The 27,390-nt window shown below is 37.3% G+C and overlaps 1 protein-coding gene across 1 annotated transcript in view; it reads right to left on the reverse strand.

Moving 5' to 3' along the window:
* TTC27 (tetratricopeptide repeat domain 27) overlaps positions 1-23,146 on the reverse strand; it is a 139,860-nt gene extending 116,714 nt beyond the window's left edge. Inside the window, exons 1-5 of the mRNA XM_030035326.2 lie at positions 22,877-23,146; positions 19,147-19,324; positions 13,287-13,416; positions 5,618-5,758; positions 2,754-2,856 (exon numbers count right to left, since the gene is read on the reverse strand). Coding sequence (XP_029891186.1) covers positions 2,754-2,856; positions 5,618-5,758; positions 13,287-13,416; positions 19,147-19,324; positions 22,877-22,964 — 640 coding nt within the window. The 5' untranslated portion in view covers positions 22,965-23,146. The remainder of the gene's footprint in view (positions 1-2,753; positions 2,857-5,617; positions 5,759-13,286; positions 13,417-19,146; positions 19,325-22,876) is intronic.
* Between the last annotated feature and the right edge of the window lie 4,244 nt (positions 23,147-27,390).

Here is a 27,390-nt window from a genome sequence, read left to right on the forward strand (position 1 = left end):
CAGGACCAAATGGATGGGAAACGGCCCTGACCCCTGTTGGTTTTGCACAACAGCTGCTTCAGAACAGCAGGAAATCACTGCAGCTGTCTTCTGTTCAGGTAATGATGTTGACCTTACACTTGAGAACAATGTATTTTAAATGGAAAAGATCATTTCTCTTGAATTGGAATATCTTTTTCTCTAGTAATTAAGACAAAGTTTTCTAGTCAAGTTGATACTGAAAAAGCAAGTGGGTTTTTCAAGCCCTAATCAAAGACTATTTAAAAGGTTTATTAAGTATTTATTTTATGGAATATGAGGGTACTTGTTTGAAATACCAGATGGCTTTAATTAGAAAGTAAATAAACTGTTAGAGGCAGCAGGCAGCAAAACCTGCCTGGAAAAACTCACTACAGATTCAAGTGTACTTTACATCACCTTCTCCGAAAACCATATCCAGGAGTTTCAAAACAGGTCACTGAAAACAGACATCTTAGTACTTATTTAGTATCTGTGCATATGCAGCAGCATCCTCTACACAGATCAGGGCTGTACAAACTACTGTATGTCTACCCAGTATCATCTAGTAAATGAATTTTAATTAATTTTATGATTATGTCTCTTTCAGTTTTGTTCCAAGCTTTTAGGTATTTTCAAGAAGAAAAAGTAAGAGTCACATAAATGTGCTACAAATTTCTCTATTACAAATTTTACCTACTTAACAGAACCCAAAAGTGTTTTCATGTCCTCTGCATTCTCCAAAGTTAACATAATGAAACTATTCTGTCAAACAAGAATTGCAGTACTCAAATAGAACTGCAAAACCACTGGCATCTAAATATCTTTGATGCTGGGCATCTACGGAACACATACTCAGAACAACAAAAAAATTACCTAGAAATGAGAAGATGAATATTTACAGTTTCAAAGCTTTTTAAAAAAAAAAAAAAAATTACAAACATATCTCCTTAACCTTCCTTATCAGAATGGAATACACTAGCACCACTTATTTCATAATACAAAATGTATAGATATTTTTAGGCAAATATTTAGAAAATATACAATCTAGAAGTACTGTACAACCTAACACAAATATTCAAAGCCTTACTACATTAAAACTAAGCAACAACAATTTTGTCTCAAAAAGCTTACCCCTAACCGTCAAACTAAGCAAAATACCCTCTCTGGAACAGTTAACCACCTCTCTGCAACTCTGTTTTTAAAGTGGCTAGGAGAAGTAGGTGAGAGATCAGCTTTTACAGCATATCCTGGAAGTCACATTTTAAGGAATTTTTATTTTCAATACAAGCATTTAAAAAGGCTAAACTTTTAAAACTAAACCCACTACACTGACAACACCCATTTTTTTAAAGTAAAACTCAGTTTCCTATAATTTAATTTGGAAATTAAAAATGCAACTTAGATTTCATTTTTCACACCTGTTAAAGTCCAACCCCCATTCCCAGTCCTTAGCCTATAAATTAACATGCCAACAAATTTATCATGATGTGCTTAAATTACACCTGCCAATTACTTTAATATGTGCATCAAATCAGCAGCACTTCCAACCTTCCAAGAACTAGAAATTTTGAAGTTACAGGCTAAAGAATAAGTAGAATTTAATCTTAAGATTCCCATACCTGTGCAAGATAACTCTATACGTTAGTTCAAAATTCTCTAATAAAGTATAAAAAACCCCCAAAATCTTAGTTTACATCAACTGCAACAAATCCCTTCCACTCCAGTCCTTTCAGCATCCAGTAAGAGCATTAAGTCAGTTGCTTCTTCACTGCAGAGGACCCAATAAAATCCTCTGCTCAGTTTTATTACTGTGCTAACATCTTTGTTACCTATTTGGAAGTTCTTCAAGGACCAAAACTCACTTCATATTTTACATATAATTTGCATGGCCTGAACCTACATATGGTTCAGACCAAAAAAGCTCCATTAAGGTGTGGTAGGAGAGGGAAGATGTGAAACTTTGGCATTTACAATTGCCGCCTTCGTCAAAATAAAACATACATGACAACTCATCTCTAAATGCAACAGAAAATTTCTTAAATGTAATTGGTTGGAAATTTCAGGTTTGTGAACTTAAATGAAGAATCTTTAGCTAACTAACTGGTGAGGGGCAAATGTACATAAAAGCTTGCCTCCTTTTTCCAGCTTTATCAGTTGCTGTAGCAAATGATATTAACAGTTTATGTAAGAGTTTATTCCTCTTAGAAAAAAATGAAGTGATATAATTACATTTGACATTTTAACTTTCTACGTTATGCTTTTGTAAACATCAATATATATATATATTACATAATTCAGTTTTAATGTTGTCTATTTTCTCTACATATAATGCAGAGAGGTAACAAATTTCAAAACTTAGATGGCTATAGGGAAAACGGGAAAAAAGAAGTTTATCTTCCCCATGAAGATACAGAAGAGAAAGGACATTCCCTTTTCAAACCCAAATGAGCTCAGTTAAATAAGGAATGAAAACTGTACAGAATGGCTTCAAGTGAGCTTGTGATATGTTAACAGTCCTAAGCACGGGGGAAGAAAACCTTTGTCTACAATCACACATTCCCATTTTCATCTTAGAGGCCAGAAAATACAATGTGACATATAAGTCCATGTCAATTTAAGTGAATTCTGTTACCTCTGTACTCTCCATAGTTACATATGCATCTGATAAGCATCATGTTGCAAGAGTTATGCCTACAAATCTCCCTCCCCCATGATGTCTTACAACTGATGAAACCGAGTAATTAGAAACATACCTTGTTTTATGCAGGTCTGGGCAAGAGTAAATAGCTCAGGTGATCTCTCCTCTAACAACTGCTGGTGAATATTCACACATCTTAGAGTCCACCAAGACAAGGTCTGAAAGAAAATACAGATACTTCCAAGTTAATAACAAGTACAGATCCTTTTTGAAAAAAAGGTAAGTGGCTTTACAATACAGATTTTGTAATCTATTTGATTCTAATTTCTAAAAAAATATAAAACCATCCAAAATAGCTGTTTATATAAAAAATGAGCAGTAACCTAGTATAGAGATGAACATATTCAAGCAGCTCTACAGTGCTCTAAGAGTTTGATGGGCTTTTCCTCTGTTAATTTCTCTAGCTGCTCTTTGAACCCTGCAAATCTTTAGGACCACAATCTGGCAAGAAACTCTGTGAAAAGAAGATAAAATAAGTACTTCTCTGTGCTTATTTTGGAGTAGCCACTTGCTACTTTGATTTCACACCTCCTAATTCTTGTAACAGAAAAAGAAGGAAAAAAAAAAAAAAAAGCTGTTTCCTACTTATCTTTTTGTGTCACATTCATGATTTTAATAGACAGCCATGATCTCACTCTTCAGTAATACTTCCAAGTCCGATCATCTGGTGTTGCCCTTCTATGCATTTTTCCCAGTTCTGTTTAACCTTTTTTTATTTCTTCAAAAGTGGGTAAAAAGGAGACAGAGAGGTGGAAGAGGGCCAGAACTACTCATGAGAACACCTTGCAATCACAACTGAAAGTATTAATGCTTGTACATGGAATTTCAGAAGGGCAAATACCTTACCGATCTAAGTAATCATTCTATAGAAGAGCTGAATCACAGCTGACATACCTGATTTTAGAAAGCTGGGTACACAAAAGTTCCCCAGCATATCTTATCCCTCTCTAGCTGCACCAGGTGGAAATGCATGGAAAAGCTAACCGATAATATAATATTCTATTCTCAAAATTATACTTAAGATTATAATCTCTGAACATAGGACATACCTCTACACAGGCTCTAATGATTACTAGTTATTCTGCTACTGTTAGCATGCCAATCATTTTCTATGAAACAGATGTTTGATTGCTTCTGAGAGGCACCTATTTTCTGAACTTTTTATACAGGTATGCTTACATCAGACTGACCTAAGGGCTGTATATTATTCAAGCATAAATATCTAAACCAATCACATGTAGTTAACTGTAATGTTCCTAGAAAGGAACTATCAAAAAGAATAATAGCATCTATTTCAAAAAGCAATGAAAGATGACTTTTGATATCAAGCTGAACTGAGTAAAAGCACACAAACAACAGACTTTGTGAAGAAGGTCAAATCCCAACATTTCACCACTTATTTAGAAATCTAAAGGCAATTCAAATAAGAAGTTTCAAAATACTTCAGTTTAGCTTTATATAACGAAGTATTCATTTTCCCACACAACCAAGTATCCAGCTCAATGATACAATTTCCTGAGGCCTGATGCTTGCCACTCAGAAATGTTAGAATCAGAGAGAACCTATTTATAAAGTTTCAGGTAATCTAGCTGAGCTCTGTGCAATATTCTATCAGCAATGTTACTTTTTTGGGAGCCAAGTTAAGAATTTTTGGATGGTTTTTAGGCATTTAATCTTCCATGTACAATAGCATTTGTTAATAAAACAGGGCTTTATTAATGCTTTAGATAATATATTTTGGAATATTTCACCCTGTTTTAAATTTATTTGCACTAATCTTAAACAAGCAAAAATATTAAGAGACTTCCTTTGAATCAAGCTGAAACAAGAGAAAAAGAATGGCAAGCTTTAATTGCTACATTGACCTGTCAATGAAAGTAGTTTTTACCAGTTGATGCCTTTGAACTACTATCCAAACTTGATGTAGCCACAAATAATTGAACCTCCACTGGGTAGAAGGCGGCCCCCCATTATGTCAGTCTGAGGGGAAGCAGCAAGGGAACTCTCTATACCAGGTACATTTATTGCCTCCCTAACTGACCCAATTGCTGAAATTCAACAGCACTCATCTGTGAATAACAGGGAAAATGATGGAAGAACTTGGCTTCCAGAAATGCAGTACAGCCAACATCTCCCACACAGTTTAATTCATCACTCATACAAAGACCCAGCTGGGAATGGATGTTGTCAGCCAAGCATAAAGAGGGACCATGTGGCATTTTGATCTCCAGCCAAATTCTGTTCAACTGGAATGCAATAAAGAGAAGTTGCTGCTGTTAAAAGTCCCCCAGCTCCAGACAGTCCTGCTACCAACCAGCCTGCTCCTAAACTACAAAGGAGGTAGTGACAAAAACCCTCTCAAGAGGAGGTTCATCATATCTTCTTGTTTTTTATGTACAAGCACAACAGAGAATTAAGGTAGCCTCCACATGGATGCCTGCAGAAGAGGTAGAGGACAATGACAAAAAAAAGAGAGGACTTCCTTGGCATCTAGAACTCATGGCTTAGAATTCATACAGTAATGGTTAACAGTATCCCAAAGCTTGTTAAAAAGGACATAATATATGTATGCTGCATTATAGGGCATATTCCCCCCAACCCCCTCAACTAATGTCACAAAATATGTGTCTTTTTTAAAAGTTGCTTCCTATTAAATTTTCTAATTTTTCCAGGAAATGAAAGCATCTTTCCTCTCTTTTAGGGAAAACAGTGAGAAAATAGCTTATCTTTAAGAAAAAAAGATACTTGTGTTTAATTATAATCACTTTGTCTGAACTGTTTCTTAGAGGGAAAAACCTTAGAGTTACAGAAAAAGAAATGGAAGTTATACAGTGAGATTCAGTGAGGTATGAAGAAAAGAATGAGAGAACCAATGAATGAGTAGCTGGCAGTCATAATCATTAGTCACATATTTCTTACCTGAAGAGATGCAAGTTTGTGTCTTGAATTCACAAGGATTATCCTGGCTATAAGCAGCAAAATAGGATGAGAAGTCAAGGTATAGACTGATTCACCGTCTAGAACCAGCATCTTCAGAATAGCTGCATGCAGCATTTTTGGCTGAAAGAAGAATGGAAAAAAAAATGACAAGTTTCATGAAACCTAAGTAAGTTTATAAACAAATCATGTAATATAGAATTAGGAAAAATAACTATTCAAGTATTTAAGGAAAAATTCTGCTCAACACAATAAAATAATAATAAAAAAATCACTGTCTCTTGGAGTCTCAACGTTTTACCAAGTCATGGTGAATTCTGCCTTGTTTCTTGCTGTCCTGGTACACCATACCAACAAGATCTGAAAGACTCTGATTTCCTCCCACCTGAAATGCATATGTCCAGTCAACACTATCCCCAAACACATTCCAGTAATATAATCCTTCCCACGATCTAAGGAGAAAAGCTTCTGGTAAATCCATGCCATTCAATTTGTAATCACAGAAATAAAATAATTTGTTAATTACATTAATCCTACAGCACTCAAATACACTAGATATTCCTCCAGTGATGTCAACGTGTGTTATCTTCCTCTTTCCCCAGAGGGAGCTTCTTGGTGGAGTTGCATCAGGGCAGCAATATTAGAGCCATTCTTCCATTTGTCCAATAAAAACTTCTCTCTGCTTTGGCTGCCTTCCTTTATGACACTCCCTACAGTAATTCTCTTACTTAATGGGCTCCAGGTAGCTCTCCAGGGAATTTGTCTCTCCGTGGTGACTGTCAGATGACAGTCACCTATTCTTCTCTCCCTTTTAATGCAATGAAAGCATTCAAGCAGTTTATCGTCAGATTCAGGGAGATGTCAGTTCATCAGTTTATTCCTGGTTCTCATATGGCAGGCTTCCTTTGCAAACTAAAAGAAGTAGGGCTTTTGTTTTCAGTTGGTATGAAAGGGGCAAAAAAAGGGAAAGGAAGGGAAAGAGAAGAAGAGAAGGTTAAATGACAGCTTGCATTGAAGTCACTTGCCTGAGAAAGATTCTTACTCAGTCTACACAACCAGGATAAAAATTCTTTGAATCACATTTCAGCTTTTAAAACTACACAAATAAGGTAATTTCTAAGTTATTTGAAATTCTTTTCAATACCTTTACCAACAGGTTACATTAAAGACAAAAGTTGTTAAGCTACATTATTACCCTAGTTCACTTCTTAATGACCGAGTAATCTTCAGGCTTTTTTTCTCTGATTTGCTTAGGTTTCTTAATTATTTATCTTGCATTAACACTGAAAATACTTTTACTTTATAGACAATGACTTGGGACTTTAAATTATTTACTCAAAGTGGAATTCTTGCATGACATCACTGCAGTCATTTCAACCCCACTATGGAAAACAAAATTTACAATAGTCTGACAAACCACTTGAGAATAAAGGAAAGAAACTGCCAACTGGAAGTATACCAGATCCCTCCTACCTCTAGTGATTCAGAAAGGAACAGCCTTACCAACATCTCTACTCTGATTTTGAGAAAGTCATCAATCAGTACTTCTAAAGATTCATTTTTAAAATACACACACACATATATAATAGGACACTTAATATAATTTTCAGTTTAACTTAGAACTTTTTTTTTATCTGCTCCTGTTTGGTTCTTTCTATAATCAAAGTAGACTGCACTTAAAATACTCAGTGGGAAAGCAAAGAAGCCACAAGCTTTGTTATAGAACCATTTTCTAAGCCAGCCTTGCTATGCTACAGTAATCTATGCTTGTTTAAGCACTGTAGCAACCGATTAATCTCAAATTCACATTTCAAATCCTTTCACTGGAAAGCTCAGTCCAGCTAATGTAACATTACAAGGAATGTAATGAAGGAGGGAGAAGGGAGATGTGTCACAGCCTTGGCAATAAGCCAACAAGTCTCAGAGCCAAAGAACTGCTGTCTTGCATTTTAACAACTTTACATTCTCTTCCATGAAGCAAATCCTATACAGGAAAGCAGACATCCTTTTCTTTTAGCTGAGAAAGCCTAAACCAACATTCATTCTTCTAAATTCTGCTCTAAGACTGCATTATCAGTGCAGAATTCTAACAATTTACTGCCCTAAGGTAGTCTTTAAGATGAGAGAACAGCTACATATAGAAAAGGTAGACATTTAAGCTTTTACAGCTTCAAGGGCTGAGAAGTTAGGAATCAAGTCCACAAAAATCCCTAAAACATTAGCTAAGAGTAAAATGAAATTTTGAGTTTGTCTTCTTGTGTTTAAACACTTAAATAGTCAAAGTGTTGAACCTATCTCATACAGCTCAAGAATTTCACATATCTCAAAATGGCCACAATCCAAGACTTGCTAACACAATGTTCTTGACCTAGTAAACCTGGGTTAAAGGGTTGAGTCTTTCCATTCTGCACCAGACCAGCCATCAAAACGTGTAATTCTTTTATTCAGAAATAATTTTCTTAAAGCACAAAAAACATATTACGTGATTACTTTAAGAACATATGCTGAGAAATCTCTGAGGTAATCATCCAGTTTCTGTTGGACCGGCAGGTGGTTCTGTTTGACCACTTCTGAACTAAATACAGACAAATGAAGCTCAATTCACTCTAAATACATATTTTTTTAATCTCTGAAACACAGCTGGTTATGTATTCAACTTCCAAACAGCAACTTAATGGCTACTGTTAAGTAACGACTACTAAAGCCCTAAATCAACTGCAAGCTGGACAGTACTCTTGGCTATTTTGGTTTTTGTAGTATTTCAAAAGTATTTCCCAGCACCTCTGTTACTACCTGAGCAATGATAACGATAATCAGAAAAAAAACTTCTGCCATCCACATTCAATAGCTCTGAGAATAGAGAATATGAGAATTTTAGTTTAGAGGCTTCATATTCTTTTCTTGCTAACGATAACGATCAGAGGCAAAGTGAGCATTTGGTATGCTTTTACTTTTTTATAAGGGACTGCTCTGAACTGGCTTTCCTAATGTTTCATCAGCTCTTTCTCAGTCTTGGGGATCCTTCCCCTAAATCTTAAAAAGGTAAGTGCAGACATACACAGAGGTAGAAGAAGCCAGACTAAAGGCTTGGGAAGAATTAATGAAAAAATGGAGGGGGGGGGGGGGGCAGAGATAAACAAACTATCAAATAAGGAATCTGCATGTCGCTACTAAGCCTTATCTAGTGGGCTTCTAAGATTTTAAACAGTACAAAGACTACTGCACAACAAATTGTCATTTGGCAAAGCTAAGGTGATATATCTTGAGAATAACAGAGAATGTACTGAGGTTACCAGCCAAAGATTTGGGTCCTTTGGAACAGAATTCACTCTTTACTCTAGACTTCAGGGAATGGAAAAATTGGTTTTGTTTGTAACTGCTTCTCCAACTTTCTGCAAAGGAGATAATATTACAGTGGAGGCTGTCTCTAGTTTCATGATCCAAACCAGCAACAGGTAACCCATGCAGAGCTGAGTTGCAGGCTGAAGATAGTAAAGGTGAGCTAGCATAAGAAGTCTTCCCTGAGAGTGCTACATGTAGAAGTACTTGGTTATGAATGCTCTTGTCCATACTCCCTAAGAGCGTAACTTTGCCCCACCTTTAAGGGAGTATTTTCCAAGTGGCTGCATTAAGAATCTCTCTTCTATACTGATAGCAAGGGAATGTAGGGCAAGACTGTAGGCTGCTTTAGCAGATTATCTCTGCTTACAGGCTCTGCCTCCATATTTAGCCTTCATCATCCATCCTTATATTCCCCACAAGAGGGAGAAATTTGCAAAATCTTCAAAGCCTGTATCTTGCTGGTCACTGGTATTCAAACAGCACATCAGTCAGCCTAAAATTCAACTCCTCCTTTCTGGCTAGTTTATGCTAATGGAAGCCAAGCATCTAGGTCTTGAAAAAAGAGGAATTTCCAACAGATCGAATTAACCAAGCTGGATTTTAGACAGTAGTACTACATAGTACATTGGTGTTTTTCATACGAATTATGAACACCGCTACCGGTATCAATAAAAGTGTGATAATATTTTAGTCTCTTCCAGAAAAGGGATCAAATAATGCAAAAAAGAAGCAGTAAAACAAGTATAAGGAAAAAGAATTATTCAAATGCACTCCAAAACTCATTGTTTGGAATCAACCTGGAAGTTACAAAAAGGCCAGCAGGAGCTGTTTATATATGTATTTGGAGGATTCCTACCAGTTATTTACATGTCTTATCAATTAACACATTGGGATCTTCTTCCAGATGGAGCCTCTCACTGTTACCAAATGTCCTACTTGTGAATATGAAATCAGACAACAAACTATTAAAGCAGCTTGTCCACACAACTTTCTTACAGTCATTGGTGGTCTTAATTAGTCCTACTACACAGTTTTGTCCAGTTCACGTACTGAAAATACTAAACTCAATTGTATGAGCTAACACTCAAACTCTGAAATTTAAAGCAGGATAAACATGCTCCAAGTTCAACAGTTCTGTACCTTTTATTCCCTTACATGCAAAGAGACAGTGACAGTTCTTTGAGACACAAAGAGCCTATTACTATATCCCACTTATAATAAGCACTTAGCTCATTAAAAATGTTTTAGTCTAATCCCACCAAGTTCAAAGCCAGAACTGCTAATCCATTTTAACTGAAATCCAGTATTTTTCAAATCTTCCTTTAACACAATTCGCTTATTAAAAAATTCAAAATAGTATCAGTCAGACTATTTCACTGGTGTGGTAAAGTCTCAAAGTTATTTTAGAAAACTGAAAGACACCTAATAACCTAAACACTAGCTGGTTTTCTGTTTAGAAATTACTGAACTACTTTTATGTGTGGACTCAAAAGAGAAAAGCACAAACCAGTTCTGCAGGACATATAAAGAAATCCTAATGGAGTACATGAATGTAACTGTAATTTACAGAGAAGGCTGGAATCAATTTGAGGGGTGGGAAATAATGTACACATACTCATGAATATTGTTCATGGAAGACATCCAAGAGGCCCCCACCAGCAACTCATCTAAAAGAGGCTATTTTATTTGTTCTTCACTGTAATTAATTATAGTCTCTTGCAGTCTTAATGAACTCATAGGAAATTAATGATGCATTCAGAAGCTATCTGGGAGCAGAAATGAAACTATGCCACTAACCCAGAGGTGAAACTTTCAAAGGATAGAAATGGCAGCAGCTACATAGCCTGAAAGCAAAAAGTTAAGACTAATACAATAAAGAATTCTGAAAATAAGAATAACAGTTCTGAAAATATTCCCAAAAGAAATGAGACATTGTAAGGCTGAAAGTTAGTGGTATTACTTAGAGCAGGCTACAAGAGACATGAAGACATAATTTTTTAACCTTGACACAGGAAAAGATCATTTTAATCTGAAAACCCAAAAAATGGAAGGTCTATTTAAAAAGGAATTGTATCAGTCTTGATGACAGAATATGGAAGATTACAAAAGATGGAGAAAATTAGAGCTATATTTTTAACCCACTTTTTCTGAATATCTGTGTATGCAAGAGGGAAAAGCTGGATTAATAGAAGCACAAAAATATCAGTTTATTGAGGCGTTCATTTTTACAGAGTGTTTATATATGAAGAATCCTTGGAAAGAAAAGTAAGTACATAAAGATAATTCAAAACATACAAAAGCTTTTGAATTAAGATGTTTAATAAAGAAGAGAACTGGATATTATATTTTAGCATTTAAATGTTTATATTTAAATGTTTAATGCTCTTGGAAAAAAACCCACTAAGATATCAGGAGAAGATAATATAGATAGCAGTAATATAAAAAAAGGTAAGCTTCTTCTGCCTGAATGCATAAATAGCTAAACCTTGCAGCAATATCAAAGTCCGATGCAGTACTCATTAGAAATCAAGTATGCTCGAGTCTGTTTTCTTTTATAATCTCTTGCCAATTTAGTTTCTGGAATGCCACCTCTGCATAAGCAAACATCTTTCAATGCATTACATTCACAGCCACAGCAGGAACATAACAGAAACTAAACAGGAGACATGTATTCCCGTATTCAACAGGCAATTAGTATCTCATTCTTTCATTAAGACAGACAATAAATGGGATGGTAAATAGAAATTATGAACATTGTGTTTTACAGGTCTGTGAACTCTGTCAATGACAGCAATTCTATGACTATTGTCTTGGGCTGCAGTCTCTGTGTTAGACTGCAGCCTGTGCATATACACTAACATAGAATATTAGAGTTCTGCAGTAAACAGAACCCACAGATTATAAGATATATATTGTAAGATATACAATACTATAACTTTAAAGATTATAAACAGATTATAAGGAGAATGGAAGAAATTAGTTTGTAATTCTTTTTTTTATTATATATAAAGGCACATTGAACTCATCTTCCCTGCAGAAATAGCATACTTTAAAATTTCTGCTAACTCATTTCACATCCTAGAAGGTTTAATACTCTTGGTCTCCACTGTTACTTATTTAGTCATCAGAAGACAAGATCTGAATTTCTACTATCAAAAATCAAGCCAAAAATAAGCCTATATACATACCATGTCAGCTCTAAAAGATGAACCAAACTTATAAACATCTATTTACAAAAAGGGGAGAGATACAGTATCTGAATTGGCTGTTGAGAAATACAACCTTGCAAACAAACCTAGGGTAGGACTTTACGAATTACGGAATTCTTGCAAAAATATGCCACAATAATGCAACACAGATCCAATGGTCTTATGTGAAACTTTCCACATACTCAGACTTCCCCTCATTCTACAGTTCACAGTGTTTACATTGCTCATGGTCCGTATCTTATTCACAGTGAAATACTAAATTCAAAGTCATGTAGATTTAGCATTAGCAGAGACTAGTGATATGTCCTTCCCTGACACGCTGCAGTAATGAGTATTTTACCATAGCTTTAAATCCAAGAGAAAAATTAATGCTCAAGAAACAGTGCTGAACCACAGGTGCAGGAAAGTCATGAGATCACATGTGGTACTGCCATGAGAAACAATATATGCATCTCATAAATGAAGTTACGGTGTTGATTAGTTATTTACATAAGATGCCAAAGCAAATAAAACTGACTCCTCAGTTTCACCTCCTCTTCCAAAAGCTCTATTTGAGTTAGCATTTTTGTACTAATACTACTACAATTCACTTGGCATCATCCATGAGACCAACAGGATACTGAGCACCCAAATCTACTGTTCTCTTACTATCTGCCAGATATTCTGCCATTTGCAAGACACGCAGCCTCTACCTTACCCTAAGTAGTGAAAATTTCTAAGTCATTTATAAGTATCTTTCTTTGATCCAGCTAAGAACACATCCCAAAATAAATAAAAAGTGTATTGACTGCAAATGGCCTTCGAGTAAATGTTCCCATAAAATAAACATATGTACCCCATCCAAACCCAACATCTCCAGCAGGAAATCTCTGAAGCAGAAAGAAAATAGTTACTTTTAGGACACTTTCAGGGTACTTTTCGCTTATAAAACTGATATAACTGAAGATGCTTGCAATAGCAGCCAGTAGGATCAACGATCAAGGCAATTCATTCTAGCACTGTGCCTCACAGATGTGCCTTCTCTGACACATCTATGCATTATGGTTATTTGTGGAAAAGCAGTGACACTAAAATGACAGCTTATTAAAATCCAAGTATACCTCACAGAATTTCTGTAACAATGCAGGTGGCAAAAAGTCCTGAAGCTTTAACTGAACAGGAGGCCCAGTCCAATTGCTTTGAACGAAGAGCTGCAAACTACCCACACCAAGTAGAAACATCAGCCTCTGCCTGCAATATAGATAAGAAAAGCAATTAGCAACATATTACATTTTTAATTAAGGTTACAAGATCTGATTAATTCTTGTACTAATTCAAAACCCTCAGTCTTTAAAAAAAAAACAACAAAAAAACCACTCTTGTTAGGAAAATACAATGAACGTAATATTCAAGAATGCACTTGGGGAACTAAAAGGCTTGGAAATATGTTTGTAATGGTTGTAATTAACGACAAACATTTTGGAAGCAGAGTTAGTTCATATGTTTCAAAATTTGAGGCTGTATCTAACTATCAGAGATCAGAAAGAGATTAGCATAAGATGCAGATTATCCCATATTTGCTTATTGCACGATTGTTATATTTTCTTAAGATACATCTAATCCTCAGCATTTTCAGAGAAAATATATTGCAATAGTATATGTTCCAAAACAGCATGTTTATTTTTGTTTTGACATAGCTGTTTATTTTCACTCCCTCTGATAATAAAAAAACTAAATGAAATCAAAAAAGTTCAAAACTATCACCTCCAAGTTAGTTTAGATAGTTTGGCAGCAAATGTTAACTGATTCAATCATGCTTTTTAATTTAAATCATAATATTTTATTTAAAGAGGGTTTTATGAGACTTTGTTTCATTCCTGAAACTAAGTATGGCAAAAATTTCCTTATTTATAAGACTAAGCTCGTCTAACATCATTATGATATTATTTCTTTATGCACCTACAGTAACAAATAAGCTATGTGGTCTGCAGAAAGCAGGGCACAAACACTCAGAATTTAACAGTCGATTTAACATGTGTAGACTTTCAGGAGATTTATACAAACTTCTGGTTTGTTTTACAGTTCCTTAATGACTTCAAACCTTATTGTGTTATAATGAGTCATGTGCCAACAAGGGCCCTGTGACATATATAAAATGCCTCCTTCCTGCAAAAAGCTAAAATTTTAATTGTGCTGGTTTGATAAGAAAATTGGTATGTTAAGGAGCACAACTGAACTAGAAAAACCTAGTCTTCCCCCCCTCAGTAAAAAAGGGACTTACAGATGCAAGAGTCCTCCAAATGGAAACAAAAGGATAAAGTGTCATACAACCCCTAAAAAACGAAAGTCAAATAGAAACACAAACAAGCAGCTGGTGGACAAGAATGTGACAAAAGATGTAGAACAATGAGAAAGCAGACGTGGGGAACGCTTGATTAAAAAAAAAAAAAAAAGAACAGAGCCTTCAGGAGAGATAGAGAACAAGGACTAGTATAAAGAGTTCTTGTTGAACAAGACAACATTTACTAGCTATCATTATTCAGCCACTAACTATCTACCAGGAAATATTATTTGAATACATATCTAAGATTACCATTAAACTTCCAAATAACTCAAGAGCACAAAGCACTAACAATTACTGTACACTAAGTTATTATCATTACACACAAAACAACCACATAGACATATTTTCTAATTATTCTCCCATGATGAATTAGCTTCAAACCTTCTGAAAGGAAAAGATAACATACAGAATAATCAACCATCTCTGCACTGTGATTTGACAGAAGCACTTCAGTCTTTTGAAGACTCATTTTCATTATTTTATCATTTAACTATTATTTCAACTAAAAATTATTTATTTATTTTTAACATTGCCGACAACTATCTATCAGGCAGGCAAACTTGTTTGAAGTCGTAACACAGTTATATCCATGCAGAAGGCCTCTGGAAGAACTGATAACCAATTCTATTACTTTGGCTAGGATACTGTCTTTCCACTGGCTAATTTGTCATCACCAGTTGATTTTTTTTTTTTCCCCATTTTCACATCCATGACCAACTTCCAGTCTCCTTATCACTCATTCTGTATCAGAAAGTCAATTCCAACCTCTAATCCCTGCAAATGCTAGCCTCCCCTGCCTATCTCTATTTTTTTTTTTTTCCAAGAAAAAATTTCATTCTATCTCCCTGACTGCCGTTCATGCTTACAATGCAGACCTGCAAATGCTCACCTCCCAAAAACTGCCTGAAAACTGCTCTTCTGTGCTGCCTGAAAAGCAACAGAGGTCGGACTGCTGCTAGTGTTCCACTTACTATGGTGAGCAACAGTTTAATTTATTTCTTACATTTCCTTAGACATATGTCTGTATCCATCCATGTTGTTCTTCCTTTCTCTATGTGAATGTGGGTTTTGCTGCCTCTTTTTTTTTTAAACAGTTTACACCAAGTACAGTAGGATTGTGATCCATGATGTAAAATCAGATGCTTATATACACTCCACTGTAATATTCATATTGCTATACCTAACGTTGCTCAAATTCAAAATAAAGAATAATAGAGTGTTTCTATTGGAAAAAATAATGGATTTGCATATAATGCTAGAATTTACAAAAAAAATATAAGAGTGAGAAAATACTCAATAGCCAGGCTATGTTTAACATGCGATTAGGTTACAGGTTTTGGGAGTGTTTCTTTTCTTTTTAGTGAAGCCAGAAATTACAGAAGACAATTCAAAGCAAAATTAGACACTGAATAGTTATTTTTTTTCAATTCATATACATCAAAGCAAGCTGCAGAAACTGCAAGAATTTCTTCATTTTTGTTTTTCAATATATAAAGCACACCAGTTAACTAACCATCAGATGCCCCAAGGGAAATACCAAAAATACCATTCAGCATTCAAGTTGGGAAATCATAACAAGCTTTATTGTAGGGATTTGTTTCGGAAAGTTTGGCACTCATTTATGTGTTGAGTAAGGTAAAAGTAGTAAATACACAGTCACTATAAACAAGCGTTAGTGCTCATTTCCTTGTTCCTTTAGGTTTTGGAATCAAACATAAGAGCCCTTTAAGCTCTTTTGAAACAAGCTCTCCAAATATATTCTTTTTGTTGTGTCCTGCACACTATTTCCTTCCAGTCTTCAGAATCAAACTGTATGTCAGGCAATGAATGTACCTCCTTCACACGTTGCTCAGGAAAAAATAAAAAGTAATTCCCCCTCTACAGAGTTAACACATATGCTATTGCTTCATGCTCTACAATTTGCTGATTTAAAATACAGCTATGAAGCTATGTTTTCTGTGGAAAATAACTGTTAACCATTGCAGTGAGCAGCAACAGCAGGAAAAAAGTGAAAAAAAAAAAATCACCTATTCAGTAAGTTTATTGTAAGGAATGCTTTGAGGCTTCATTTTTAAGCCTTAGGGTTACAAGTGCCATAGTGAAAAAAGGTCTGGGGCAGGGAAAAGAGGGAAGCAGTTAAAATGATAGAAAAAGTTGCAGCAAATTTTAAAATACTGTTAAATGTTTTCCTTACAGAACCATGGATTTGAAAGTGGAAAAAGTTACAGGCTATGTCCAAACAAATTACAATCTAGATCCAAATTTTGAGCTGTTTTGCCCTCAAGCTGCTCAGTTTTAACTTCAGAAAAAGAACTCCTTAAGAGTTCTTTTAACACTATCATAAAACCATACTTTGTACTGTGTTTAAATTGTGCTAAAAGAATAAGATTAACATTATCCAACTTTCTGTTTCTGATTGAATTCAACTCCCATTGAGTTTTTTTAATCTCCAGAATTACAACTTTCAGTTCAGGAAAAAAAAAGCATATATTTGAACTTATCTCGTCAACTAAAAGTCACAAGAAAACCAGTGTCTCACTGAATTTTCTGAGCTAGAACTTAGAGGTTTGTTGCACTTCCTTTGAATCACTCAGCAGAAAAAAACCCCAACATTTTACCTATTAAAAAAAATAAACAAAAACTTTTTCACCATAGGCACTGGAAGGTCAGAGTGCAAAAGTTGCATTAATTCCTTCCCTAAGGCAGTCACAGGGCTTAGGGCCTGCAGGTAGGAAAAATAACTATGTAACACATTTTAACCTAGAAAGTCATTGGACAAACATGGTACAGATGTAAGCGCTATAAGCAGTGCCTACCTAAAATAGGCAATGATCTGTCTTTCAGTAGAAGTTTTTCCTTCAAGAGAAAGTCACAACTTACTTCCTTCAGCACTAATATAATTCAAAGGCTCTTATATTATTACTAATAGAGCTTGAAAAATTCACTTGACTGCTACAAACAAAAAGTGTTCCTGGAAGACACTGATACACTTTGAAGACTACACACTTTCATTTTGAATAAAACTTGAGGCTGTAATTTTGGGCTGAAAACCCTCTGTCTGCTTCTGAAAGGCTAAATATTGCAGATCTGCTTCCATATCTTCTGGCAAGGGGGCTTCTAATGCCTACAGTTGCAAAGGGAACAAGAAAAACCTCAAAGACCAAAGAGCTGGAGTATGAGCACCTGAGGAACAAATTGGTTTGCTGTCTGCAGTAGGGCAGCAGCAGTAGAGTCCTGTAAATGGCATATAGGACAATAAAAGCTCACAGGGGGAGCAGGAGAAGATGACACACGACCATGACAGGATACATATAAACTATTACTGAGTGCATGATATAGATTATGATTAACTCTAAGAAGCTGAATGGTTCATGAAGGCAGCAACATACATTTCAAGCAGCAACACATATTTCAAGAAATGATTAAGAACAGGATTGGGTCTCTTTGAAGTCCTGATCAATCTTTCTTTCCTTGTCACATTATTCAGAAAAAACTATTGCCAGACAACAGAATCTAGCAATACTGAAAAATTTTTCTAGACTCTGTTACCATCTAAACTCCAGCTAATATTTACCACAACAGCACAACAAAGAAAAAAAAAAAAAAAGGAAAAAAAAACACCGAGAGACAAAATGCACGGGAACAACCTCTGAACATTCCAACTCAGAAAACAGGAGTGCATTGTATTGTATACCACACTAGAAGATAAGCTTTTGACACACTAAGATCACTAACAAATCTCAGCTCAATATTTTAGAGGTGCCAACTACTTGTTTCTCTCTGATATTTTAGCAAAAACTCTTGGGTTTATGTCTGTCATACCAAAACACAAGCATTTGTACTCAGCCACACTTATTGGCAATACATTCCCTTCCTCTTACTTTCTTTTTACCTTTATCTTCTCTTCTCTTTTGCTCTTCTTTCGGCAAAACTTTTTCCCACCCTCATCTTTTATAATAAACAAATATATGCACACACACACATATATACATATAGTTTTCTGCTTCTACTATCCCTAGCAGGCTAGATTTAGTCTGTTTGTTATTTATGTAGCAAACTGTAAACACTAAAGTCAGACTCATTAACAGCAAGAATTAGCATATGTGGTAGAATTATAGAGAATCTATCAGAGAAAGTCTTGTGAAGAAATCGATGAATAGCATCCATGAGTAATACCTTACTCATTTTACATTAAGAAGAGTAGAACAACCTTACTATGACTCAGACTTAGAAATACAGGCATTGCTCAGAGAGTAACGTTACATGATACTTCAAGCAGTCACCTAAATGCAATGCAACGTTTCAGAGAGAAAACTTAAATTGTTTGATGATAACATGGCAACATGAATTTACATTTATTGGCTTCTTTATATGAGCAGCTTCAGAGGTAATCACTGTAAATAAAGCTAGTGTTTTCAACAAACCCTCATATCACAATACTATCCAGTGAAAGAAACAATAATGAATAGATGCCCCAAGGGAGTGGGGGGAACAACCCGAGAAATCTGTTTTCTGTTTTTCTGTCAGAACAAGAATTCTGGAGGCCCTATGTCACATATAAAATCTAAAAAAATGCCTTTTGTAAAAATCAAGCATGGCCTCTATTAATCTTCCACATAATAAATAATAATTTCTACCTTTCCACGTTATCAACCTCTGCAGAACAGTCCAGGAATGCTAGAATCTGTTTCTCCAAGTAACTGTCAATGTTCTCCTCTGTCACAGAAGATGCACTGAAAACATTCTGGATGGCTGAATTTGAAAATATTGCCTTGTATTGCCCATCATAAATCAACTGCAGTAATGAACCACTTTCTGAAAAAAAAGAAAACAGAAATCAGTGTCAACTTTGAAACAACTTTGTCTTACAAGACCTATTCAAACCAAGACAAGGTTCCCTTTCAAGGAATGAATCTTCATTTACATTGCAGGAAAAGTGCAGTTGCATTGAAACTAAAGAACAGCAGTAGCAGGTGTCACTTTAGTCAAAATAAATTTTACAGAACTTGTATTAATGTTACAGTGAAACACAAACTGCCAGATGAATGTAAAACAAAAACTTGCACTGAAATTTCAGAGGAAATACATGGATGGTCTTTCAAACACGTACACTACAGTTATTGAAGATGACTTCCAATTATCACAAGAGGGTTTTCTTCCTCCAAAACATTTTATGAGTGTGTTACAGTAAAATCCTATAGATAAGACAATGTCCTCATTTCGGTTGGAATAGAGTTAATTTTCTTCCTAGTAGCCGGTATGGTGTTATGTTTTGGGTTCAGTATGAGAAGAATGTTGATAACACACTGATGTTTTCAGTTGTTGCCAAGTAATGTTTATACTAAGTCAAGGATTTTTCAGCTTCTCATGCCCAGCCAGCAAGAAGGCTGGAGGGGCACAAGAAGTTGGGAGGGGACACAGCCAGGGCATCTGACCCAAACTGGCCAAAGGAATATTCCATATCATGTGACATCATGTCTAGTATATAAACTGAGGGCAGTTGGCCTGGGAGGGATCGCTGCTTGGGAACCAACTGGGCATCAGTCAGCGGATGGTGAGCAATTGCATTGAGCATCACTTCTTTTGTATATTCCAATCCTATTATTATTATTATTATTATTGTCATTTTATTATTGTTATTATTATCATTTTCAGTTTCTTCCTTTCTGTTCTATTAAACTGTTCTTATCTCAACCCATGAGTTTTACTTTTTCTTTTTTTTCCCAATTCTCTCCCCCATCCCACTGGGTGGGGGGTCAGTGAGTGAGTGGCTGCATGGTGCTTAGTTGCTGGCTGGGGTTAAACGATGACAGACAATAATTTCACAGACTAGAGAACCCTTTTAGGGGAAACACAACAAGTAAAAATGGTTCAATATTTGTAAAGTTCAGTGAATAAATTCTCATGTAAAACTGCAGAAACTACTCAGTCCTTCCTTTAAATGCTTAGAATATTCACAAAGAATGGGCAATATGATTTTTTTTCTTTATAAAAGAATTATTTTCCTATTATAAGTTTACTATCTCAATGAGAAGTCTGTTTATGGAGTCAGATTCTTAGGAGTAACTACTAAGGTGGATTTAGATCCATGAATCTTTCTCCCCTGAAGCCTTTCAAGACAAACAGAAGTCATGAAATTCTACACATTTAATTCCTAAGAAGCTTCAAAGCCATCAAGTTCTTGACCCAGGCTACAACTTTGTTCACAGAAAGTATCTTCCCTTCTGTCTTCAGATATGCTGCAGTGCAATAAATCCAGCAGCTGTTAGAACAACTTCACCATGTTAAAACCTTCTATTCTTGAGCAAAATCAGTATCTGCCTACACTACAGCTGTGGCTACAACTCATGTAGATGTACTAACCAGTTTTAAACTAGCTGCTGCAGATGGTGGTAATGGTGCAGCTGAGGAAATGCAGAGGTCTGCATAGGATGGGTGCCCTAATATTAATCTGTGATTCCAGCTGGGGACCGCAGCTCCCATGCACTCAGTGTTACCATAGCTACACTAGTATTAGTACCTGAGCTAGCCAATTTAACACTAGCACAGGTACAGATACACACAAGCAGCAGCTGTGCAAGGAAGCGAACCAAATACCAACCCCAAGTTCATCCAGCTAAAACAAGTATTCTAAATTTCAGACATATGTGAAGACCAAGAGCAGAACCAACTTCAATAGCAGCGATGGATGATTTGGTAGGCATGGGTGATACAGAGACATTCATTCTAATCTCTCTGGACCAGGCTGTTGACCACAATTTACTTTTGTTCTTTACAACAATGATCAACTGAATGCTACAAGAGATCATTTGTGCTAGATGATTTAAACACTTTAAGCTGTACCTGGAAGGGCATATGCAAAAGAATAGTAATTGTTCTGCAGCCCTGCTGATGTCATACTCTCTCAGACAACAGAAATAACAAGAAACTTTCTCCAGTTTATGTTTTGAGGACACCTTCTTTCACCAGATGACAACTTCTTTATATTGGATTCTAGTTGCCCCAACAGGTGATGCTGTAGTTTGTAGAATAATTATTGGCTGTGAGGACACTAATGAAGAATATTGAGGTTTTCTCTTTCCAGTAACACTGTAACATAACTTTAAGTACATAAAATCTGCTTTGGATTCTGTGTTTAGCTTCTTATAAGACACCATACAAATTCAAGGTCACAGTCTTTAGTTTCAGTATCATCATTAGGAAAGGCCCACGTAAGTGACAACTAAGAAAATGGTGGGGTTGGTGAAGATTCCATCTCTACCGCAAGATACCTTTCTTCAGTCTTCCCCACATCTTATAGCAGCACACTACTTAAAAAAACAAACCAAAACTAAAAAAAAACCCAACAAACAAAAAACCAACCACACACCATAAACAGCATACACAACTCTCAGTGAAAAGATAAGAAAGCTCTGACATCTGTCAGTCACGTCACCTAACATTCCTGGACAGTACAATGATTAAGGTTAAATAAGGAGTAACATAAGGAAATAGAGCTGAGTAGCTCTGTACAGCTCTTTTCCAAAATTCACTAAGTGCTTGGGTAGGGATAAATGAGTCTTTCAATATCCTACAACCTCTAAATGTTTTAAACAGTATGGCACATGCATATGACTTGAGCACAACTGCATTTCTAGCCTGTCTGAAAAATGGAAATGCCTTTTCATGACAAATATTACATTTTAAAAGTCGCTGCCTTCCCTTGCAGGAAAGCTGGGTCAGTAGCAACCTAATCAAGTCCCCTCAAGAGACTGCTTTCCATTGTTCCCTCAAGTAACTGTGACTAAATAACTAGTAAAATATAGAACAGGTAGCTCACGACAGACTTTTTCTCCTCACGTCTTGCTACAAGAGCGACTTCCACATCACTGTCAAATTCAAGCAAACAGGTAGTCTTTCACTCGCGGGTCATGAGGCAGTCGAAGGAAGCACCATGATTAAAAGCCTCCAGCGTGCCGACATGAAGCGGGCGGTGGGGCGTCTGCCGGCCACCGTGCGCAGGGCAGGGACTGCTTCAGCCGCGGCCTCTCCACCTGAAGCTCTGTGGGACCGGCAGGTAGCGGCCCAGAAACTCTGAGGAGAGTCCTGCCGGCCGCACCTCTCGCCTCAGCCCTCCCCTGCCGGCAGTGCCGCCCGCCCTCCTCCAGGCTGACGAGCCCAACAGCCTCGCCCGCCGGCGCCCGGCAAGGGGCAGAAAGGGCGGGAGCACACGACCGCCCCCGGAGCGGGCGCGGCTGGAGGAAGACACCAGCCGCGATCCCGGCTCGGCCTGAGGCCGGTGGAGACATTGGTGGTGCCGGATACCCACAGAACGGCCGCGCACAACGGCTGGGCACCTTCCCCCCGCCGGGCCGGGACCTCCCTCACCTGCCGACGCGACTTCGCCCTGCTTCCACTCCAGGGACTCCGCTGCGCCGAGGAAGCCCCTCAGCAGGGAACGCTCCAGGGCCAGCATGGTCCCGCCGCCCCCGCTCCACTCCCCACCGCTGCCGCCTCGCTCGCCCGCGGCTCTCAACCCCTGCGCTGACAGGCGCTGCCGGCGTCCCCTCAATCCATGTGCAGGAACCTGCCGCAGGGAGCTGCCATGACACTATCGCCGGGCACGCCGGGAGACCGCGCAGGCGCGACAGCAGCCCGACTGCCCGCGCGCGCGCGCGCTCCCGTCAGCGCGGAGGAGGCGCGGAGGAGGCGCGAAGAGGCGTGTAGAGGCGTGTGCGCGCTGCGGGGTGGGGAGGGGCGGTGGAGCAGGCGTGAGGGAGCGCGCGCCAGGCACAGCCGGTGGTCGCGTGCTTCAGCACGAGCCTCACGTGCGCGGGGTGTGGGGGGAAGCTCTCCGCCCTGCCCCCTCGGGTGCCGCGCAGTCGCGGGGCCATTGCCGGCAGCGGCGGGGAGGGGAGGTGTTTGCCTTCCCCCGCGGGAGCTGACGCTGACCCCGAAGCAATAGCTTATGAGGCGAGCGTAGGTAGACATAGACAGGCGTACGTGTACCTATGCATATGGCGTCTGCTTATGCGTTTCTCTGTGGAGAACCTCCTGTGAGATCCCCGCGGAGAGCGGCAGGTGCCGGCTGAGCCGCCCAGCCCTCAGGGCGGGCCGGGCCTGGTCGTGGAGGGGGCGGGCTCCCTATTGCCGTGGGTGCGGCGCCAGGAGCACCTCGGCCAGCTAATTGGGAGGGAGCTTCCGTGTGTGTGTCCGTACGAGCTCTGTTCTACTTCCCCGGTGATGTGTTCGTCACGTTTTCTCTCAGGCGACGTTTGCAGAGAGTCGGGACTTTAGAACATGTAAAACCAATTTTTCAGCTGCATAGGTGAAAAAATGGTAGCGTTTCAGATTTCAAGTGGATTAAGAGAGGAAACATTAAGCGTGATTAGTAACCAGGCAGGATTTCTTTTGAATAGGTATGCTCTAGGTACTTGCATGTCTAAAAGTGATCTGGACACAGAGGTGGTTGAATTGGCTTAGTAAGATTTATGAGGAGGTGAAGACCGTGCTTTGGTCTGTTCCTGTATTTATTTCAGCACCTGTCTAGATACCAATAGGAACACGATTCTGGCCCATTGTTTCTGAGCTCTTTGCTTTTATCATGCGTATGTACATAACAAGAGAAAAAAGGCCATGCTTTCCTGCTGATTCAAAATTGAATGAAGCAGTTGAAACAATAAAAATGTTCTCTCAGAGCTACTAATGAAATTTGAAGGTAGTCAAGTCAGAAACCAGAAGGCCATCACAGCAGGGCACAAATTCTTGGTAGGAAAAGAATGTTCTGAAGGTGACTGTATTATAAAGGTTGTAATTAATTTTGCTATTAGGTGCAGTGTGTAATATCATGAAATAGAGTATTTGTCAATCTTGGTTTGTTATTCTTCAAAAATTAGAAGTCTTTTCATCATACTTTCATATCTAACATAATCATTAAAATTTGAGGAAGACAATGCAGCTTTTTATTTAGATGACTGTAGTAAGTTATTGCCTGTTTGGGCTTTAATGTACAGCCTGTTAATTTCAAATTTAATTTTAATCAGATTTATAAGACCAAAGTGCATTTAAATAAAAATGTTGCTTTTCAACTTATTTTCTGACCTGAAGCAATCCATTCTATTTATATCAGTTTTTACAAGAAAATGGATAGAAATTTATGTAGTTAATAGATAGCCATCAACTTGCTGTCAGTTCCAGGAACTGCGAACCAAAAATGAATGTTCATCCTGGAAGTAATGTGTTAGAGAAATTCTTAAAACATAGTAAATAATTCAGTTTCCATGTACTGTGTTAGAAAAATAATGGAATTCATGAAGTTTATTTTATTAAATTCATTGTTAAAAAGTAGAATGTCTGAAATCAAAACAATTTTTACTTGCTTATTCTCTGTGTGTGTAGCCATAGAACTGTGATTCTGTATGAAAAAAATAATAGGTTAATTCTGTGTGTTTAAATATAACTTACACAGTGACAAATTTCTTTACTTTCCAAGTAATAGATCTGCATTAAATGTACATAGATTTTCCAAAATTAAATGGTTAAATTCTTAAGTGAGTTCTAACTAAAATGTAATGGAACACTCCTTTTCACCACTAACCTTTTTGTTTTGGGTTTTGTTTTTGGGTTTTTTTTTTTGGCAGGGAATTCAGAATATCTGTCAAAATAGAACTAAGAATTTAGTAAATAAATGCAAAATACATTTGCATGGTCTGTTGATAATATTAAAATAAAAATTCCTGTTGTGAGATTTTCTGCTTTTTATTTTCAGGGGAAAAAAAGTAAAATTTTCTGGGAATAAATGGTTGTTAAATATAATTGCTTAATAACAGCAAGGAATATTTTGATGTCTTTCTCACCTCTGCCAGTTCCCCCTGATGTGTGGGTTTTTTCCCCCTTACAATTCAGTTCTGGAGGCATCTAGAAACTATAGCAGGTATACCACCAGCAGGAATTAGTGCACTCCTGACTGAGAGGGGACTGATTGTTACTGCTGATGTAAAAGATGTTTTTTATTATTTATCAGTTCCTATTTGCCACAGACTTACTGAAGTCTGCTGCTTAAACTTGCTTTCCTAAATGATTTGAAGAATACACATATATTTCTCAGAGAATAGTCAACAGGTTTTGTTTGCATTTAAGTATTGCATCTGCCAGTTGGCTTAAAGGGAAGCAAGCCTTTTACAATATTGTGTGGTGCGGATGCAAGATTTTAGCATAGTGCTTATTATTTCTAAGCAGGAATTAGATAATCAAACTTCTGAGTTTTCAGAGAATAACCTTAATCTTTCACTTTTTTTTCCCAAGAGTGTAAGAAAATTACCCATATGAAGTGTTGTGCTACTGTGGTATCTGAACTAGCACATTTAATGTCACCTTGCAAGATAACCTGTGCTGCGGTTTTGATGCAGTATTTATCTTCTGTTGCAGGTTTTTTTTCCTAAAGCCTTTTGAAACAGATCATCTCATTGTGGACTACCAAAAACCTGCTACCTGTAAAAAAAGATTTGGTAAGTTTAAAGTAATTATTATTAGCGTAGACATTTATTATGACATTTTTATCAATGAGCTGCTGTTTGTAAAAGCTGCTGTTACATGAATTTTAAATTCATTCTCAATTCTGTGTGCCAGGTCTCTGGTGCTGGTGAAGAAAGAAACAATTGTGTTGTATGCCATTTTTGAATAATAGTTTATTTGCTATTTGAGAACTGGGGAAAGGGGACGAGTTGTTGAGGAGAAAACCCACTCATTGGTATAGCAGGATGAAAACTTGCAAGATTGTGTAACCAAACTTCTGCAATTTTAAAGATAATTTTTGCTGTATCTGGTGAGAGGAGGGGAGCTGCAAGGCTTGTATTGGGGAATTCTATCAGGTTTTCTTACTTTGGCTCTGTTAGTTCAGTCAAGCTATATCCCAGTAACCAGTTATTCTTTGTGACTCACCATGTTTAAGGTTACATCACCTTGAGTTACAGCATCAGAAACATACCTCAAGCTTGTTGGAAGCTTAGTGGCCCCCAAAAGACATTAGGTAAATCTTCAAACTATATTCAGTTTTGCTGAGTTAATGCACAGGTCCTCACTGTAAGGAGAGAGGTGGTCCCTTGGAAAGCTTCCAGCATACCTACAGCTTTTGCAGTTACATTTACAATTTAAAAATAAATGTAGACTTTCAGCCTTGAGGTGACAAAGGCAAAATAATGACAATTATTATACAGCTCTTATGAGCTACTAGTAGTATATCTCAATCACAGGGACTGATGTGATACCTGACATATATTATGTTTGCTTCGCTACATTCACCAGCTAGGATCGTATCCATTGGTTCTCTCAGGTCTGACCAGTTCACCAACTTATGCTCTTGCTTCCTCCAAACCCTGAATAACAGAATCACTGCTCAGTCAGTGAGGTGGAGGTAGAAAAGCTACACTTCTAATGTGCTAAAATAATAGCGGTTAGGAAATTTTTCTTTTCTCTCACTAACAGCTTTGTAAAGCAATAGCAGGGAGAGGCAGAGTAGGACACTGCACAACACAAGAAAAGAAAGAGTGATTCAAAGCACTGTTTGAGAATGTACAACAAAGAACATGGCCAGTTGCAAATAGCCCTGGACAGCTGTTCTCTAATATTGTGGTGACTCTCTTAAAAGTGCTGACATTAATCTTCATTGATCATTAGATAATTTTATATACTAATATTACTGTATCTATTTTTGTATGGTAGCCAAGATGAGTAAATAACTAGGCAAAGATGAAGGAGGTCTGCAGTAAATATATACTCTGTAAAACAAAATTGTAAGGTCTGAGGTGCAGTCTTCCCACTCTTCATAGGTTAGTTTTTCTTAAATTTCAGCCATTCGTTTACTATTGTCTTTCCTGATGTCCGTGAATATATATTTGCTGTTC

This window comes from Aquila chrysaetos, chromosome 13, assembly GCF_900496995.4.
Source record: "Aquila chrysaetos chrysaetos chromosome 13, bAquChr1.4, whole genome shotgun sequence".
NCBI classification, from domain to species: Eukaryota; Metazoa; Chordata; class Aves; order Accipitriformes; family Accipitridae; genus Aquila; species Aquila chrysaetos.